General features: G+C 37.3%; 1 protein-coding gene across 1 annotated transcript; it reads left to right on the top strand.

Moving 5' to 3' along the window:
• The first annotated feature begins 417 nt into the window (after positions 1-417).
• On the top strand, positions 418-12,339 carry LOC134537789 (DNA-binding protein Ets97D-like). Its single transcript, XM_063378597.1, has 3 exons — positions 418-1,299; positions 7,700-8,047; positions 11,276-12,339. The coding sequence occupies exons 1-3, from the start codon at positions 613-615 to the stop codon at positions 11,768-11,770; spliced, it is 1,530 nt and encodes a 509-aa protein (XP_063234667.1). The 5' UTR covers positions 418-612; the 3' UTR covers positions 11,771-12,339.
• Positions 12,340-17,982: the final 5,643 nt, after the last annotated feature.

Below are 17,982 nucleotides of genomic sequence, written 5' to 3'. Positions count from 1 at the left end.
TAATCGCATTTAATAAAATTTTATGGTACATCAGCGGGAGAACACACAAAAAAAGTAGTTGATTGGTGTTCTGTAATGCGCAGCACTTACCAGTATCCTTGTCAGGGTCTCCACAGTTAGTACTTTCGTACTAGATCTAATACTTTTATAACTTTATTAGTGGTTTAGTACAGATCTAGTACATTTTTCTTTAATATAATAATAGTATTGTAACTCCAATATGTTTTATTATTAAGCGTAATTATTTTTAAAAAACTATGGAATGTATGTGTGTGGTGTGATATTTAAGTTTGAGCATTGCAATGTCATAATAACTTCCTAAATTGTTAAAAACCATAACAAATTATAATTTAGTACTTTTTTTCGAATCTAGTACCTTTTTCTCGCCTAAGTTGGTACGAAATATTTTTTCCTTGTGGACGTGGAGACCCTGATCCTTGTATGCTCCTTGCCCTCCTTGTTTACAAGGGCTGTATTGTGTTGTATTTGTATGGGCTCAGTTGCACAATGGATTATTGGTGTTTATATTGTAATGCTGTGTCGTGTTTTGGTATAAATCAATCATGTTTTAAGTAAAAGCCACGTGCTCATTGTAAAAGATTAGAATATATTATGGAACGTCAAAAGTTGCCAGTGTTTTTACTGAAGGTAAATAATTCTGAATCTGTAGAATCAAATCAGAACTCAGCGGTTTACCTAGGTTCACAAAACTCGGAAGTGTCAGAATTGTTTGAAAGAAACATTAAAATGGAGGATGTTGACAATTCCGATGATAATACAAATATGAGACTGGAGGAAGATAATGAAACCGTCATGTCAGAAGTAGAGGCAGATAATCAAACCGTCGATGTTGGAACAGAACTTGAAGATGGCGTGACAACTGATGTTGCTTTAGGTTTAGTAAACGCCGAAGGTATGATGGGAATGTGTGATAATTTGGAAGATTCAAACAAAGATAGTGATTCATTATTGTTTGGAGAGGATGATGTGTTGATGCAGCATATGGACATTCAGGAGCCTTTATCGAAATTACGATCGTTGCTAGAAGAGAGACTTGGCTGTGACTTGTCTGACCACGAGTTTTGGCTCCAAGATGCACAGATCTTGGCTCCTCATAAAAACTTAGTTGATCAGTGTGTGCAGGGTGAAGGGATTGTCCAAGTTAATTTTCAGATTAAAACTGACGGCGAGTTGAAAAAAATTAACATTGTTGATGTATTAAAGCCAACTGAAGATTTCATTTCCATGGGACAGCAACAGTTTGAAACATCACAGTTTGAAAATGTGTTGCCAGTTGAGGTAAGATTTTAAGTTTATTATAAAAATTGGTAATACTTGGACAGCTCTGCTTTTTAGAATGGTAAGAAAAAATTGGAAAACATGACTTGGTGATACTCGGAAAGAGCGGCTTTTTAGAATGGGAAAAAAGTCTGAAAACATGGTTTTCTCACAATACACACGTACCCAAATTTACCCTGAAGGAATGGTTTCTTAATTCCTACTTGTTCGTAAAAAACAATTTTAAAGCTTACATTACAATACCTGTGTTTTCACAATACTGTGACCATTCATTGTTTACCCGTGATCTTGTATCTTTGTTTAGCACAACTATAGCCGACTATGGAGATTTAAATTTATCCCTGGATCCTGAAAGTTTGGTCCTGATGGCATGTTCCTGTTAGCTTGATCCTGTAGTACATGATGCTTGGTGTTTTAATTCAGTATGTCGAAAGATCCTGATGGCATGATCCTGTTGGCTTGGTCCTGTGATACATGATGCTAGCTGTTTTAGTTCAGCACGTCAAAAGATCGTGATAGCATGATCCTGATGGCTTTATCCTGTGGTATATGATGCTTGCTGTTTTAATTCAGTATGTCGGAAGATCCTTTACATAAAACAAGTCATAATAATGAAATAAGATCGTAATTTGAATAAAAAGAATTTTTTTTTCAACCTACAATCATATTTTTTTTTTTTTTTTTTTTGCAATTTCTTTCATGTGCAGGATCTTCTGACTTACTAAACTAACACAGCAAGCATCATGTACTACAGGATCAAGCCAACATGATCATGCCTTCAGGATCCAGGGATAAACTGGGATACATGAAACACCAGCCATATCAAATACAGAATATATGATGGCTGTAATAAAATAATTCCCTGTAAAGATTGCAAAATTCAGTATGTCAGCTACTTCAGTGCACAGCACGTATTCCTCACAGAAAATGAATGACGTTAACAATTAAATTCAAATTTTTGCCTCCCATTAGACTCGTTCATTACAATGAGACTCAAAATAGTATGTACTTTAAATGTAATGTAACAGAACAAACATTTTGTAATACAATTACTTATTCTAATAAAACAACAAACATGAAAATTAAGCATTAAAAATTCTTTACAATTGCAATACAGTCATTATTTAAATGAATTATGTTATTACAACACCTACATTGACTAAAGTTCTCTAAAAAAAATTTAAAAACCCACGGGATAAACAATGTATGGTGGTGACAGCGTAATAGCACAGGTATTGTAATGTAAGATATAAAAACTTAATTTTTTAACAAATTAGTAAGAATTACGAAACCACCCCGTCGGAGTAAATTTAAGGACGTGTGTAGTGTGTGAAAACCATTTTTTTTTTCCAATTTTGGTAAATATGTAGTGTATGGATTATCGTCAAAATTTTTTTTAAAAATCTGAAATAACTTTCATTATATGCTCTTTTACGTCCTCTTTTCATCACAGCCTGCGGAGATAAGAAATTCCAATTACTTTTGGAGATATCGCCGTTCTTATTTTGCAATACAAGACCTATGTAATCATTCGACCTTCGCAATTTTATATTTTGCAGTGTGTGCGTGAATGCCTAAATAACAGAAATTTTCCATTAGGTAAGGTTAGTTACATTATAAATACTTCAAAATAAACGGAAATTAAAAATAATATCAATTAATTTTACTTGTATAGTTTTAAGTATTTATAATGTAGCTGACCTGACCTAACAAACCGGGACAAAGAATGAACAGTAGGAACTCGCGTAATTTTCTTTTTACATGATGTAGTCGTTCACGTGGGAGACCTAAGATGCACATAAAGTTCTGCCATTCCCGATTACACCCGAACAATTAACCTTCAGCCAACTTCGGGATTGGTTTTATTTTTGCGCAGGAAAAATGAATTCAAATATTAAAAGTGGTCGGTTAGGTTAGCTACATTAAAACACTTTAAAACACTATGGACGATTAGTTAGGTTAGTATAGCTACATTAAAATAAACAGAGAAATATTAATATTAATAAATAAACCAGAGGTTGGCCGAAGGTGAATTGTTCGGGTGTAATCGTGAATGGCAGAACTTTATGTGCATCTTAGGTTTCCCCGTTCACGTACATCGCAAAATAAAAATCATACTTGTAAACAAGCAGCAATAATTAATGCTGCATGAGTGCACAGGATGAAAATTAAAAAATTCGATATCTCCTAAAGTATTTGGAATTTCTTATCTCCGCAGGCTGTAATGAAAATAGGACGTAAAAGAGCATATAATGGAAGTTATTTCAGATTTTAAAAATATTTTTGACGCTAATCTGTACACTACATATTTACCCCAATTTTTTCTTTCTGTTATAAAAAGCAGTGCTGTCAGACTATTACCCTCTGTTAAAAATACATTTAAATTGTGTGAAAAGTTGGTAATATTGGGTTAGCTATATTAAAAATACTGTAAAATACCAGTATTTCATTTGACGAAAGTGAAACATTTTACCACAATATTTTCGTAGTTTTGTGAAGTAGACTACAGTCCCACCCAGTTTAGTCTATTTTGCGATACCAGAATTTATTATTTGAAAAAGAGATGGTTCAAAATAATGTCGCTATCATGTTTCAAGAAAAAATTTTGGTATTGTGAAGTAGATTACTGTCCCACCCGGTCTAGTCTATTTTGGGATACCAGTATTCTATTCCCCATATTTTACCACACTATCAGAAACTTTTTTTATTCAGTATCATGAAGTATGCTAATAAATATGGAATTTTGTTCTATTTTACGATACCGCCATAAATTATGTCTAGATATATTTGTTTCTTTGAAAATAAAATATTGGTATCACATAATAGATAAGAGCGGAGGAGATTATAGTATACTTTACAATACTGAAAAAGTATAATATTCAAAAAATGAATGGCGTAAAAAATAGCATGTTCTTATTGTTCCCCTGCCAAAACCTCCATATTTCCGTGCTTGTTCCCTAAGAATGTAGGGATGGTAATGACGTAAGCGACATCATCTTAGTTACATCATCAGTATTGTTATAGAATCGCAAAGTAGACTACTCCCTTGTTGGTTAGTTTTTGTAAGCCAATTTGAAATATTTACTTGAATATTGTGTGAACTGTTTGGTTACCTACATATTTGATTGGTAATTTCTAACCAACAATTCAAACTATTTACATTATTTTTAGTGTAGTTTACCTACCCTAACTGTTCACATTATTTTTAAGTATTTTTAATGTAGTGACATGTAACTTCATTGCCCCTCATTTCATTTGAGACCATTAAGTAACATGTCTGATCAACATGATTGTAATTGAGTAACGTGAATGACTAAGTGAACAGTTACTACACTAACTTTTCACTCTTATATGTTGCATTGTACATTTTTATATTGAGGCTAGTGTGCTTTGTATTGTTTTATATTCTCAAATTAAGTAGCGTCTTTGATTTGGATAGTTGTGTCGTTGCCCTAGATTAGCGTTTTTGTTTGGTGTCCTTTAGAGTGTGTTAGCCACGACACAGTCTTGCCGGCAGTCTCGATCGTCTTTGCTTTGTGATGTTGGTCTGGCCGCGAGAGGCGGCAGACGCGTCACTCGAGATCCTTGGGAGCTTTGCAGTTCGTGTAGAACTATTCACCTTTCAAATCCTTTGTCTGCAACTAGTTGCGTCCGCGGGATAAGAGATAATTATGGCGTTCACTGTATTTGTATATAAACTTTGTGAGTCTGTAGTGCTACGACGCCCATTCAGCCTATGAACATATACTTTTTAAGTATTTTCATAATGGTTTGTGTTAAGTTTAGTCAGTTCAGCTATATGGGCAACGACGGGGCACCTTCATTCCGTACTTTGTCGCGTTGTTAAATAGGTTTAGTCCTCAGCGTTTGTGTTCTCGTTTATGGCGTGCTTGGCGGTCATGCCCCTTTCCTCGTAGACATCACTCAGGCGTTACCGGTGGCATACAACCGGGATTTGTGTCAGTTTCACGCAGGTCTGGCACACGAAAGCCCAATGCCACATCGGAAGTTCCACTCCGTGAACCATCCCTTTCCTCTGGCACTATTTTTTCAGGACATAATCTTGGCGACACAAAAATAGGATACTTTGAAACGCCCACTCTTGAGGCTAATAATACCTATACTATCGTAAAGCCCGCTCTTCAGCAACGGGAAACGCTTGCTTGCCCCCCCCCCCCCCCCCCTCCCCATTACCCTGATGGGTCTCTCACAATGACGTAACCGTGCGGCATAGAACGCTAAAATGCGTAGTAGGCGCGACTAGCGTTTAGTCACAAGCGAGCTAGCAACAAAAGTATTTAGTCAATTTGTTTCAAACAACCTTTATTGTTTACTTTAGAGAGTAAACTACGCTAAAAATATATATATATATATTTCGTGCACAATATTTATTTACGCAAGTGGAAAGGAATATGCCCAAGCCAAAAGTGAAGAAATCGAAGAAGCAACGAGTGAAACCCATTTCTAACCGGCCACCTAGACTTTCCGATGCAGAGAGATGTTGGCGCTATCGATTAAGAAAGAAATAAGCCCAGAAAAATGAAACGGATTTGGCCCAAAGTGGTGAGCACGGACGTAGAAATAACGATGCTCCGAGCGCTGCAGCAGTCTAAAGCAGCCCAGCCCAACGATAACCCATCCAGTATAGAATCAATAGATGTGGACAACCCTGAACTTGCATTCTACTTTGGAACTTGAATCTAATTCACGACAAAACATAGCGTCAACCCTTGACAGGGATTTTCTTTTTAGCAATATGGAGGTACAAAGCTCCGACTTGTTACGTGCGATAGCTGATGTATAAAAGGAATTATTACGTTTGATACGTGCAATGATATACCTACCTTTTATTCATCAATTTACGTGCTATCGATGTTCCATACTGCTAAAAAAAATTCCTGCCAAGGTTTGACGCTTGGGGTTGGATGCACAGTAGGGAATCACGTAATTTTTTTAAAATTATTATTTTATTACATTGCACCACAATATCCAAATGCAGAATATATACGTTCTTACTCAAGGAAAACCACAGGATTGAAAATGCAATTAAAGCACAACATGTTGACGGCCGCTATACTGCATAGCTATCTAATGTGACCTACAAACATTAATTTCTCAGAAACCAGTAGGAAATAAGAAACAATGTTTTCAGGGTAAATAGAGGAACGCCTTTAATTTTAGAAAAACGTAATTTTCGAATTTTGTTATTTTATTTACGATAAAGCCGCGATGTGCGAAAATTACCCAAGTAAGGCTTCTGGGTGATAAGGCGTATACCAACTTAAAGTGAAAGGTTGATTAGTTGTTTTAGGTCATCTACATAATCAGTACCTATGTAATCAATAATATTCATTAGACCTTACACAATGAATGTAGCTTACTTATACTTAACCTACCTATCTTTTGTATAAGTTATTATTTATTTGTCTTATTTTTAATAAATGGCACTTGTAAAGTATCATTTTTATATTATTGTCAGTTATGTTAATTTTTTGCAAACGTATTTTAGTTGGGTAATTTACATAAAATTGTTGTTATTTAAAGTATTGAAATTCTTGAAAAAAAAATTTTTTTTCACTTTTTTCCCCAGGAAAGTAGATTTTTGCACATTTAGGTGATTACAACTGAACTGAACAGTTGGTTAGGTTTAATCAGTGTTAGTTAAACTAGGTACTGTAAAGTCTTATAACTGTTTGGTTAGGATAGATTAAAGACATTAAAAATATTGCAAAACCAGGTGAATGGTTGTTTAGTTTAGATAAGCAACATTCCAAATAATATTGTAAAATTGTTTTAATATATTGTTGTAGTAAGGTGTATTTTTATTCATACTGTATTCTAGAAAAACCAGTGTTTGTGAAGGGTATTGGAGTTTAGGATAATTATGTTTTGCATACTAAAATCTAGTAAATATTGATGGAAGTTTATTGAAATAGCTGAATATTTCTTTTAATAATGATTTTAATAATTTTTGTTTGAAAAGATTTGAACCCACCATCTCCTTGGAATTTTTGGCCATTGTCACTATCGAGTTTTAAGACTCCAGCGGGAATCAAACACACACAGTTTTGCAGGATGATCAAGCTACATTAATTATTGTAGCTGCTCAATAATACTAGATTAGAATTTTTTTGTTTTGTTTTCCCAGAAAGGTGCTACTTGCAAAATTGACATAAACCCGTTATTTTCTGATTTTATTTGAAAGTGTTCCAGAAAAACCTTTACGATGTACAATTAGATTTTCATTATACTTTTCCATTTATAGTTTCTAATTTTTTCTAATTTTTTTTCTCTTGATATTTTTTTTCCCCTTAGAGACCAGTTGTAATTGTAAAACAAAAAACATCCCTGAGCCAGGAATGACCGACCCTGACCGACTGTGGTGTGTTTGGCCGCGCAGAAGAAGCAGAACGTGATCCGCTGGATCGTGGACGGCCGCTTCAAGAAGGAGCAGGAGCGGCTGGGTATCCCCGGAGACCCGCGCGAGTGGACGCCCGCGCACGTGCGCCACTGGCTGCTGTGGGCGGCGCGGCAGTTCAACCTGGCGGGGCTGAGGCTGCGCGACTGGGACCTGGCGGGACGCGAGCTGTGCGAGATGACGCTGCAGGAGTTCCAGCGGCTCGTGCCGAGCGACCCTCGCGACGTGTTCTGGACGCACCTGGAGCTGCTGCGGCGCTGCCACTTCGTCGCCGTCGTGCAGAAGGACGAGGGGGAGGAGCGGCCCGAGGCGGACACACGCCATGTCGAGGCAGGTTTGCCGACAGGTGCAGACGTGGGCGTCGCAACGATGTATTTCTTGGGGGAGGGGGGGGGGACTTCGATTGATTTATTTGTCGAGGAACATCCATCCCCTGGAAGAAAAAAAAAGCGGGCGGTCCGGGGGTCCTCCCCCGGGAAAAAATTGGGGGGTTCGAAGGTGAAAAAAAGGTGGTTTTTTAGGCATTTTTCTTTCCTGAATATTCTAATTATAGTTGGTTGCAATATCTATTTTATTTTTTTATAAAAAAATATTTTCAGAGAACTAATTTGTAAAGAAAAACACGAAAAACTACGAAACTAAATATATTATTGGAGGGGACGCAATTGAAGACTTTTATTATTATGGGGGGGACGGGGGACGTGACCCCCCCCCCCCCTTCCCCCCGGTTGTGATGCCAATGGGTACAGATGTTCAAGGAATACATGGACAAGTAAGGGAATTCACTAAATACTTATGTAATTTTTTTTTCTTGTGACAGCATAATTTAACAGGAAATACAGCTTCTGTCTATGTTTAGGCACCTCAAAAAAATGCTTAAAAAATTAACTATAGCTAAATTTGGTTGATTTTTCCCTTTCCGAGAATTCTCAGGCTTTTACAGTAAACACGAGGTCGGGAAAAAAATTATTCCTGCATGTTTACGTACAAGTTCGATAGCCTACTTTCAATAGATTCATGGTGAATAAATATGAATTGTTTTACAAACACAAGCATCTAGATATAAAACTGCTATAATTTTGCCAAGATGACATATTTGAATGGCATGTACTCCGTGTTTTATTGCCTAATCATCGCACCATTGTTTTAGGGCGTCTAATTTTGGAAAGACAAATCCTCACATAAAAAGGCGCTTTATGATTTTGGTCCTGCTGTTAGATCCTGAGTGCTGGTCTAGGTAGTCAACATGACAGTATAAAGCACTGTGGAACAGCATTCGGTTTCCAAGTTGCTGTCAGGCAGTTTGGTAGTTATAATGTGAAAGAACAGTATTACAATTTCAGTAAAACTTGTTTAAGATGTACTTGCTGAATATGATTTCCCGTGCAATATGGTCAGGTGTGTTGGTTCCGCCTTTTTCTCAATAAGATATACATTATTTTATTCCATGTAAGATGCCCACAGACTTTTTTCCTGTATAAAATGATGTATTTTAAAGTTAAAATCTATTATTATTTTGGATATGACCACTTACTTATTTAATAACAGAAATATAAAGTTGTCCAATGTGTAAATTTTCTTTTAAAGACGTTTTCAAATGTAATAAATAAATAACCTTTATCTGTTTGTCATCGTCTCCGCTGTTTACCTACTAGAGATGGGTTGTAAAATCCAAACCTCTGATTTAGTTGCAGGTATTAAAAAATCGCAATCACAGTCTGTGATTCATCTTACAAAGTATCTGTGATCAGAGTAACAATATCATCAGTCGCAGCCTTGTGTGCGACATAACTAGCGTTCCAACCGATGTGGTAAATACAGGAATTTGGAAACTGGTATTGATCCCTTACCACCAATGGCAAGGACGCTTTCACTAAACTGTGAATGGATAGATAGATACCTAACCTAAAAATGAAAACAGATAAAAGGTATTGCCATAAAAACGTAAAAAGATACCTAACCTAAAAATGAAACAGAGAAAATGTAAAAAAGGAATGGAAAATAATATATAAAAATATAAGAAATTGTAGAAAAGTAGAATTAGAAGTAAGATAAGTAACATTAAAAATTATACATGACAAACTATGGCTCAAAGAAAAAAAAATGAAGAATATAAATTTAAAACGTAATACAATTACAATATTATTAAGTTAGAAATAAAGATAAATAAACAGTAACAAATAAATGTTTTTAAGGAATTACCTGAACCACATGTCCTTTTTTTCTTTACTCCAGGCATTTTGTCAGTAGGCAGAGTTGTTTGTGGCCATAAAAAATGACACTCACAGTTTGTATGTCTGGTTGCCATAGAGAAATGACACTCACGGGTTGTATGTCTACCAGAAGGCAATCTTGCATTCAAAACATTTTCACATTCACAGCCATTTTACACAATGAATTACGCCTAAACCTTCCTCATGAATCACACCGTTCATTGGTGAAAACGATATGAAAATCAGTTTGGTAGTTTTTGAGTTTATCGTGTCAGACAGACAGACCCAGTGGGAGGACTTTCTTTTATAATATTTATTGATATTCATCAATAATATCGTCTTCCTGATTAAATTTATCAGCAAGTGAGTTTTACATAGCATTAAAAATTTTAAATGCAATTTACATGTAATGTTGTACTTAAGCCGGTGCTCTGCCAACTTTACTAAACAATATGGCTACCTGAGCCACATTCACTAGAAAAAAGTGCATACTTACATGTAGACAATATTTGAATTATTTTCTATGAAAAAAAATATATAACTTACTGAAAATTGATTTAAGCAAGTTATTTCACCTTGAGAGTTTTTCACTAACATACAACTGCAACCTGTTTAGCGACAGCAGAAGTGTTAGATGTGACAACACTCAAAATTTTTTAAAATTATTTTTCAAGGAAAATCCTTGGAAACTCACTTGCCGACTATATCATTTGTAAAACTTCAAGGCAGAGCTTTGTACCATTAAATTTTGTACAAAGATGTGTCTTTTTTACAAGTGATATCGCTGGCAACTGAGTTTCCAAGGGTGTATATAATAAAAATAAAAATAAAAAATAAATAAAAAGTGTAATGTGTACTGTGACAGTGTTAAACTTCCTCATGTGATATTTGTCAAAAGTTGAAACATTCACAACTAAATCTGATAGTTGTAGTTCATTCTTTTGCTTTGAACAAATTTTTTTTAAATTTAAAGATTATTTTTTTACATTTTAGTTCATACAACACAGAAAGTGTTTTTTTTTTTAGTTTTTAAACTATAATATTATTATATCATCACATTTTCACTTAATAAACATTCATACAGTGAAAGAAGAAAAATTTGAAATAAAATCATTTACATTTCACATGTTTTTGATGATAATCATGGATTATCAACTGAAGCCCGTAGAAGAACTTTTATGTTCTACTGTTTTACAGTTTAGAGTTGTAAGGTCAGTTACATCTTGCGACTATTATGCTTTATAAACAACCGTGATTTACTTGGAATTGGTTGCATGCTGCTTTTTTACATAGTTTATAAAACTGTCTGAAATCAACAGGTGTATTTGGAATGCCTTTGCTTCAGTTGAAGGGGAAGCTGGCCAAGCAGGGGCGGGTCCTGAAGCTGCCCCGCGTGATCGGCCTGCCCCTGAACTCCCTGGAGCCGGGCGGCTGCGGCAACCGCACGGGCAACAACGGCCAGATCCAGCTGTGGCAGTTCCTGCTGGAGCTGCTGACGGACAAGGACCACGCGGAGATCATCCACTGGGTGGGCGGCGGCGGCGGCGAGTTCAAGCTGAGCCACCCGGAGATGGTGGCCCTGCTGTGGGGCGGCCGCAAGAACAAGCCCAACATGAACTACGAGAAGCTGAGCCGGGCGCTGCGCTACTACTACGACGGCCACATGATCTCCAAGGTGCACGGCAAGCGCTTCGTCTACAAGTTCGTGTGCGACCTGAAGCAGCTGCTGGGCTACAGCGCCGCCGAGCTGAGCCGGCTGGTCGGCGAGTGCCGTCGCAAGTCGCTCGGCGCCGCCGATGCCGCTTGCCTCGAGGAACAGCTCTCGTCCGACTTGTACTAGACCTGGCTGCTCTGTGTAACCTGGAGATGCGCTGGCTGCGTTGCACGGGGTGTGAGACATGCTGAGGTCAATTGTAATCTGTGGATAAATTACACGAAATGAGGAGTTTCCTCATTCGTATGTTACGTAACGAGCTCAGAAACGATGTTCTTGTCATTTGTTATGTTTCTAAAGATTTATAGTGGGCAGTAGGAGAATGAATTGAGTGTTCATTACAATTTTGACTATTTTTGATGTTGTTAGTGACTGTAATCTAAGTAGAGCTCTAAAATATTTCTAAAGGGTCCAAATAGCATAACTAGCGACACTAAAACTGAGTTTTGCTCAGTTGTATATTATGTAACATGTTCAGCGACTACATTTGTGTTATTTATTATAGTATTTTTTTTGTGTAATTTTTTATTTACAGCAGAATAAAGAATTGAATTATCTTTATAGTGTGGATGTTCTGAGATGCTGTTAAGTTGGACTTATTTGGTACAGCACAATTCATTATTGTTGCTACCAAATTTGCCATCTTTGCAAATCATTCATCTTTTGATAGTAATAAAACTTTATAGCAAACATGAGTAAGTGTCATATATTTCTGTTGATGTTCAAAGCTTCTTAAATGAGACAGGTAAAAACTGGGATAACTAAAAGGAGTTGTCTGATGTAAGAGTGTGGGAATCCTGTGTCAAGGATTCCCCGGTGGCCTTATTCCCTAATCCTCCAGGCTCCTAGGGCTAGGGTTATGGGTTTAATCCCAACATCTTGGAACACCAAGTGGTTTTTTAGTCAATGACATCAAATGCTTTAAACAAACATTACAATGGTTTTGACTGTAAATAATTCTACTAATACTCTAGGTTTAGTTTAAAGTAAAATAACAGTAGAGCCTCGATAAACCACCAAGGTTCCATATTATCCAAGCTGACTTAAAGCGCCATTACAAGTTTGAGCACCTAGAAAATATAAAATGATCTAACTTTTCTTGAAAGTCTAAAGAGAATTAACCTCAAAGATGCCATTTACTGGTTGGGCAATTCATGGAATGACATGAAAGAATCTACACAGAAAAATTTATACCACAGGATGAACTGAAAACAAAGATAGTTTTCTTATTCAGTCAGTGTTAACTGTGAATTTGCTTATCCGAGGTGGCTGTGGTCCACATAAACTTGGTTAATCGAGACACTACTGTAATTGATCTGTATGCTTGTCTTGGTTGTATTCAGGGCTCGATTTTAGCGCCTGTCCGCCTGCCCGGGACAGGCAAAATCTCGTCCGGGCAGGCAAAATAAAAAAGGCAACTGTCCGGTGGACAGGTGCAACTTGTGACGCCGAGGTTATTCGCACGCACTAATGCAGCAGAGGTGATTAATAACATTTATGCGACCGCGACCGCAAATAAAACGTATTTGACAATATCTATAAATAAACAATAATGGCTGCTCTTTTGTGACGGACAACTCTGGCTATTGTTTACCGCGGGGAAAAAAAGTAGGTTATGTACAAACCGTGCTGAAATCTTCTGAATCATAATTCTTAAAATCTTACGTTCACGTCATGATTCACTAACATAGTCGTATTCGTATGCTAGAGATGCTAAACGTCTCACACCGATGATGTTTGTTTTTGTTGCCATGTTTTAATATTAATTTCGTTCCAGTGCAGCCAACAATTACGTAATTTACCGTTGTATACTTTCAAGATATAATTTTTTAAATTTATTGTCTTTATAAATCGCGACTTTACTAATTCCTTGCTCTACTTTAACATAGTTTGTTAACAGAAAAGCGTTTTCGCGTGGTTAACATTTCACGGCGTACTCCAGATACAGCTGACAGTGGCCGCAGTGACTGCGACTGCTTGAAAATTCGCCTGTCAACTGTTGCATCAAAAAATAAACATTACTTGTTTACAGAGGACACGGTAATCTTTTACAGTTTATCTTGTCACAGCAATTGTTTAAGTATTTAATTAACTGCGTTACACAATGTGGAAATTCATTACTGGTGCTTCAAAACCACCAGAAAAGAAAACAAAGACGGACTAGGACAAGTCAGAATATAATGTTAAATATGACAAAATCGCCCGGTCCCGTAACTTTTTAACGTCTTGGTGTTCCGAGTTTCTTTGGCTTCGTTACGACACAGAAACAAAACAAATGTTTTGCAAAGTCTGCGAAACGCATTCAAAATCATCTGGATCAGTTTTTGTTACGGGCTGCTCAAGTCTGTAAAGACTGAAGTCTATAAAGACAGACTGGCGAAACTGTCTAAATGATGACACACTGTCTGCCCTCATGCATGTTCAAATAGTCACCTTCTGAAAGTGAGTTTGATCCAGCACCAGCAATAAATCTCTGGTATCATAATGTTCAGAGAAAACGGCAACCCTTTCAGCCTCCTTATCGAAGATGTTCAAGAGAGAATCAGCAAAGTAATTTGTGCAGTGACTCAGACAGAGACTCGTCTGAAAATGATAATTAAATAAGGATGTTAAGTGTGTGATAAAAATAGGTGCAAAATATAGCAAAAATCTTTTATTCTCACTTTTTCAGCGACTTTGAAAATTTTTTTATTTGGGTAAAACAGCGGACAGGCAAATTGGATGGCGGACAGGCAAATTTTCGATTACACCTGTCCGTTGGGCAGGTTAAAATATTCCTTAAAATCTAGCCCTGGTTGTATTTTACCGGTTCCATTGTTTTGCAATGGACATTGTGCTTGCATTGCATAGCACCCAGGTTAGAATTACAATCTGGACATTCCTGTTTTGGTTTTCCATGTTTCCCTGAAGTTGTAGCCCCGGATATCACCCCCGTGATGCGGGTTGCGTAGTATTCTCAGGGAGGGTTCAGGCCTCGTGGCGGGGGAAATTAACACTATCCGAGCTACAATGATGTTTCGACAGTTTGACCACAAGTATTTATTGAGCCCTTCGCGTAATCTAGATACATGGGCAATCCGCGGCACAACACCCGTCCCTCCGCGGAGTGAGGCTCGGCTACACGTGTTTGGGGTTGGGCAGGCGCCAAGTGCGGACTGCACCCCCTGGTTCTTTATGCGAATGATGAACGGTGTCGGCCCCTTCCCTATGATAGTGAGAAACCAATTAAGTTGGAACGCAGTCGCCAGCGACGTGAAGTCCGTCCCGTTGCGGCACGCACGCGTCCGCCGATGCGCGCAATGTCCCGCCTCAACAAAACCAAGAAAATACTTATTTACAATTAAATTAGTTACAATGGCGACCGATAGCGTAACGCCCGTGAACGTGAAAGTCCCGATCGCCCGGATCCAGTCTCACCAGTTCTGACTCACGTCTCGCTGCCGCACTCATCTCGCCGTGCGACCGCCTTCCTCGGCTGCCAGATGACTACTGTCCCCTCCTGCTGCGTCTCTGCCTTTCCGGCCGTCCTCCCCCCCCCACTCCCCGGCTCCGCGACACGTGCAGCGCTCGGAGTGATTCCGGGTGTTGGCCTCGGCTTCGTCACCCGGTTACAGCCATTAACATTATACTTTAGAAAGACATATAATTATAATAACAAAAGTTCACGAAAAATTTATAATATATACAAATAATAAAAATGACATGTTCTTGAATATAAAATATGTTTCACACAATACACGTTCACTGCACGGGGCAGGGGAGGATTAGGGGTTGGCGCCGCATAACGGACTTTATGAGCAAGGGAGACACTTGGGTCGACGACAAAGTCACTCTCGGAAAATGGTACCTTGGCCGATGCCTGTCACAATATTCCTGGCCTGTGTCTTTGTATGTTACTCTCTCTGATAACCTTTATGTGGAAAAAATGTTAAGCCCCAAACAACTAATTTTTGCAGAAAACGTTGGTGCATGTAAATTTTTTAATTATGGCAGGAGTACGGGACTTGGGAGGAGATAATGGAAAAAGCAAGAATGAAATGGTATGGCCATGTTCAGAGAATGGGAAAAGAGAGGCTGCCTATGAAAGTGATGGAGTTAATTACACAGGAATAAGACCCCAAGGAAGGGGAAGGAGGAGGTGGAAAGAGCAGATAGTCAAAGGACTGCAGGAGAGAAATGAAGACTGGAACAGAATGGAGGAGGAATGGTGGAAGGACAGAGGAAGATGGAAGCATTATATTTTGCTGACCCATTCGCAGGCTGGAAGCAGTTGATGATGATGATGATCTGTAAGTACATCTAATTAATTACAAAATTTAGTGTTCTACATAACAACTTGTCAATCTTAGTTGCAAAGGCTTTATTTAAGTAGAGTCCAATTACTAAGTACTTACAGGGCCCTCAAGTTTTTGTACATAGTACTGAAAACTACATACATATCATTACAAAGAGAAAATTCATAAAATAAATCTAAATTAGCATTATTATAAGATAAAAAAATATGTGGTGTTTCTGCATAACTTAAGTTTATTAGTTTTTTTTTTTAAATTTGTTATTTCAGTTTGTTTTTGAGTTTGAATGATGCTCTGTTGAACAAAATGTTCTGAAACAAAAAGCTGCTTCCAAAATAGATACAGTTAAGGACAAATCCATGTCAAAGAAATATTAATGAAATGTCAAAGATTTCCTGATTTCTTCTGGAACCTTTTTGTGTTTAGAGATGAATTTTTTAAGTTTTTCTAAGCTCAGAATGGCTTCCGAAGCTGTCACAGGCAGCTCCTTACATTCTGAATCATCATCTGATTCAGCTGGTCGAATGACTGCTAATGATGTCGTCAGCCAACACTGGTGTTGTTTCTATTTCATAATCCACAGACATAATCTGTGAATGAAACAGCATCAAACTGCATGGAAGCTGACACTTCCTGCCATACTTCAGGGTCAATGTCATTGCTTTCGCATGTTTATGCTGTAGTGTGGCTTGCATCCAGGGGCCTATTCCACCAATAAACTTTGCAACTTTTCAATTTGCACTTTGCATATAACTGAAAAGTGCAAAGTAAATGTGTTCCACCAAAATTTTTAATCTCTTTGCATTCCTACAGCCAGTCTGCAAAGTCTTTGCATTATTTTATTCATTGTTTACATTACTGTTGTCTAGTTTGTAGGTTATAGAGTGCATGATGAGTAAGAAAATAGAAGTTATGCATAAAAAATTAGCAGTATTAGAATTTATAAAAGAAAAAAAAGATATATTATTTGCAAGTTTCTCAAGTAGGCACAGTAACACAGAAACAAAAGGAGAAGGAATGGACTGACGTTCTTTTAAAAGCACTATGAATATCATTGTCAATCATGAAAATTATTCTTAATCTGTACACATTCCTTACTGGAACTCTGTCATCTTCATCAGATTCATCACTTGAATGCAATAAAATACGCCTCCTCATTTTCCTTCTTTTACTTTTGTAGGTTATGTGTTTATGTTACTACTACCTATGTTTTCATTTCTCTCAACCACATTAAATTAAATAAAATAATTACTTAGATGCTAAATTTATAACAAACAACACTTTTAACCACCTCAAACTAATTATTTAAATAAGATCACACAATAAAAAGTTAAACTGCAAAAGCAAAATGATATTTGCAAAACCTCTGAAAACTTTGCAAATATTTATAGATGAGTTATGCAGAGAGCGATTATTGTGGAACAGAAACACGTTCAAAAGTGCAAAGTCTTTGCACTTTTCGCTTTGCACTTTTCAATTTTTGCTTTGCGAATTCTAATTTTTGTGGAACAGAAGTAAGAAAGAAAAGTGCAAAGTGCAAAGTGAAAAGTTGCAAAGTTTATTGGTGGAATAGGCCCCAGGTCTGACGAAGTTGCAGTGAGCTCATCAGCGTTACAGTTTATAATGCCAGACTTTCTCCAGCAGTTGACAATAGTTTCTTGTTGAACATTCCACCATCCACCTGTGATCATATCAATTGCCTGACGAGCATTAATGTTGTTGGGCACTTTCAACCTGCTGTTGATGAGCAACCTCTCACCAAGGAATTTTCGAAAATGTACCTTGGCATTCTGAATAATGTCTTGATCAAGGAGCTGCAATTGAAATGTGCAGTTTGGTGGCAGAAACATCAGTTTGATGTTTTCCAGTCGAACATCAACACTGCTGCGCAGTTATCTATTTACAAAAGAATTTTTCATCTTTCTTTTTTTTTCCATATCCTTATAGGTTTTCACCAGCCAATTTGAGAATAGTCCTCTTGTCATCCCTACATACTCTGCAGGAAGACAAGAAACTCCCTTGAAGACTCCTTGGGTGGTTTAGTGT

This window comes from Bacillus rossius, chromosome 12 (assembly GCF_032445375.1).
Source record: "Bacillus rossius redtenbacheri isolate Brsri chromosome 12, Brsri_v3, whole genome shotgun sequence".
Taxonomy (NCBI): Eukaryota; Metazoa; Arthropoda; class Insecta; order Phasmatodea; family Bacillidae; genus Bacillus; species Bacillus rossius.
The sequence above is the reverse complement of the archived record's forward strand: the minus strand, read 5'-3'. Positions and strand labels throughout refer to the sequence as shown.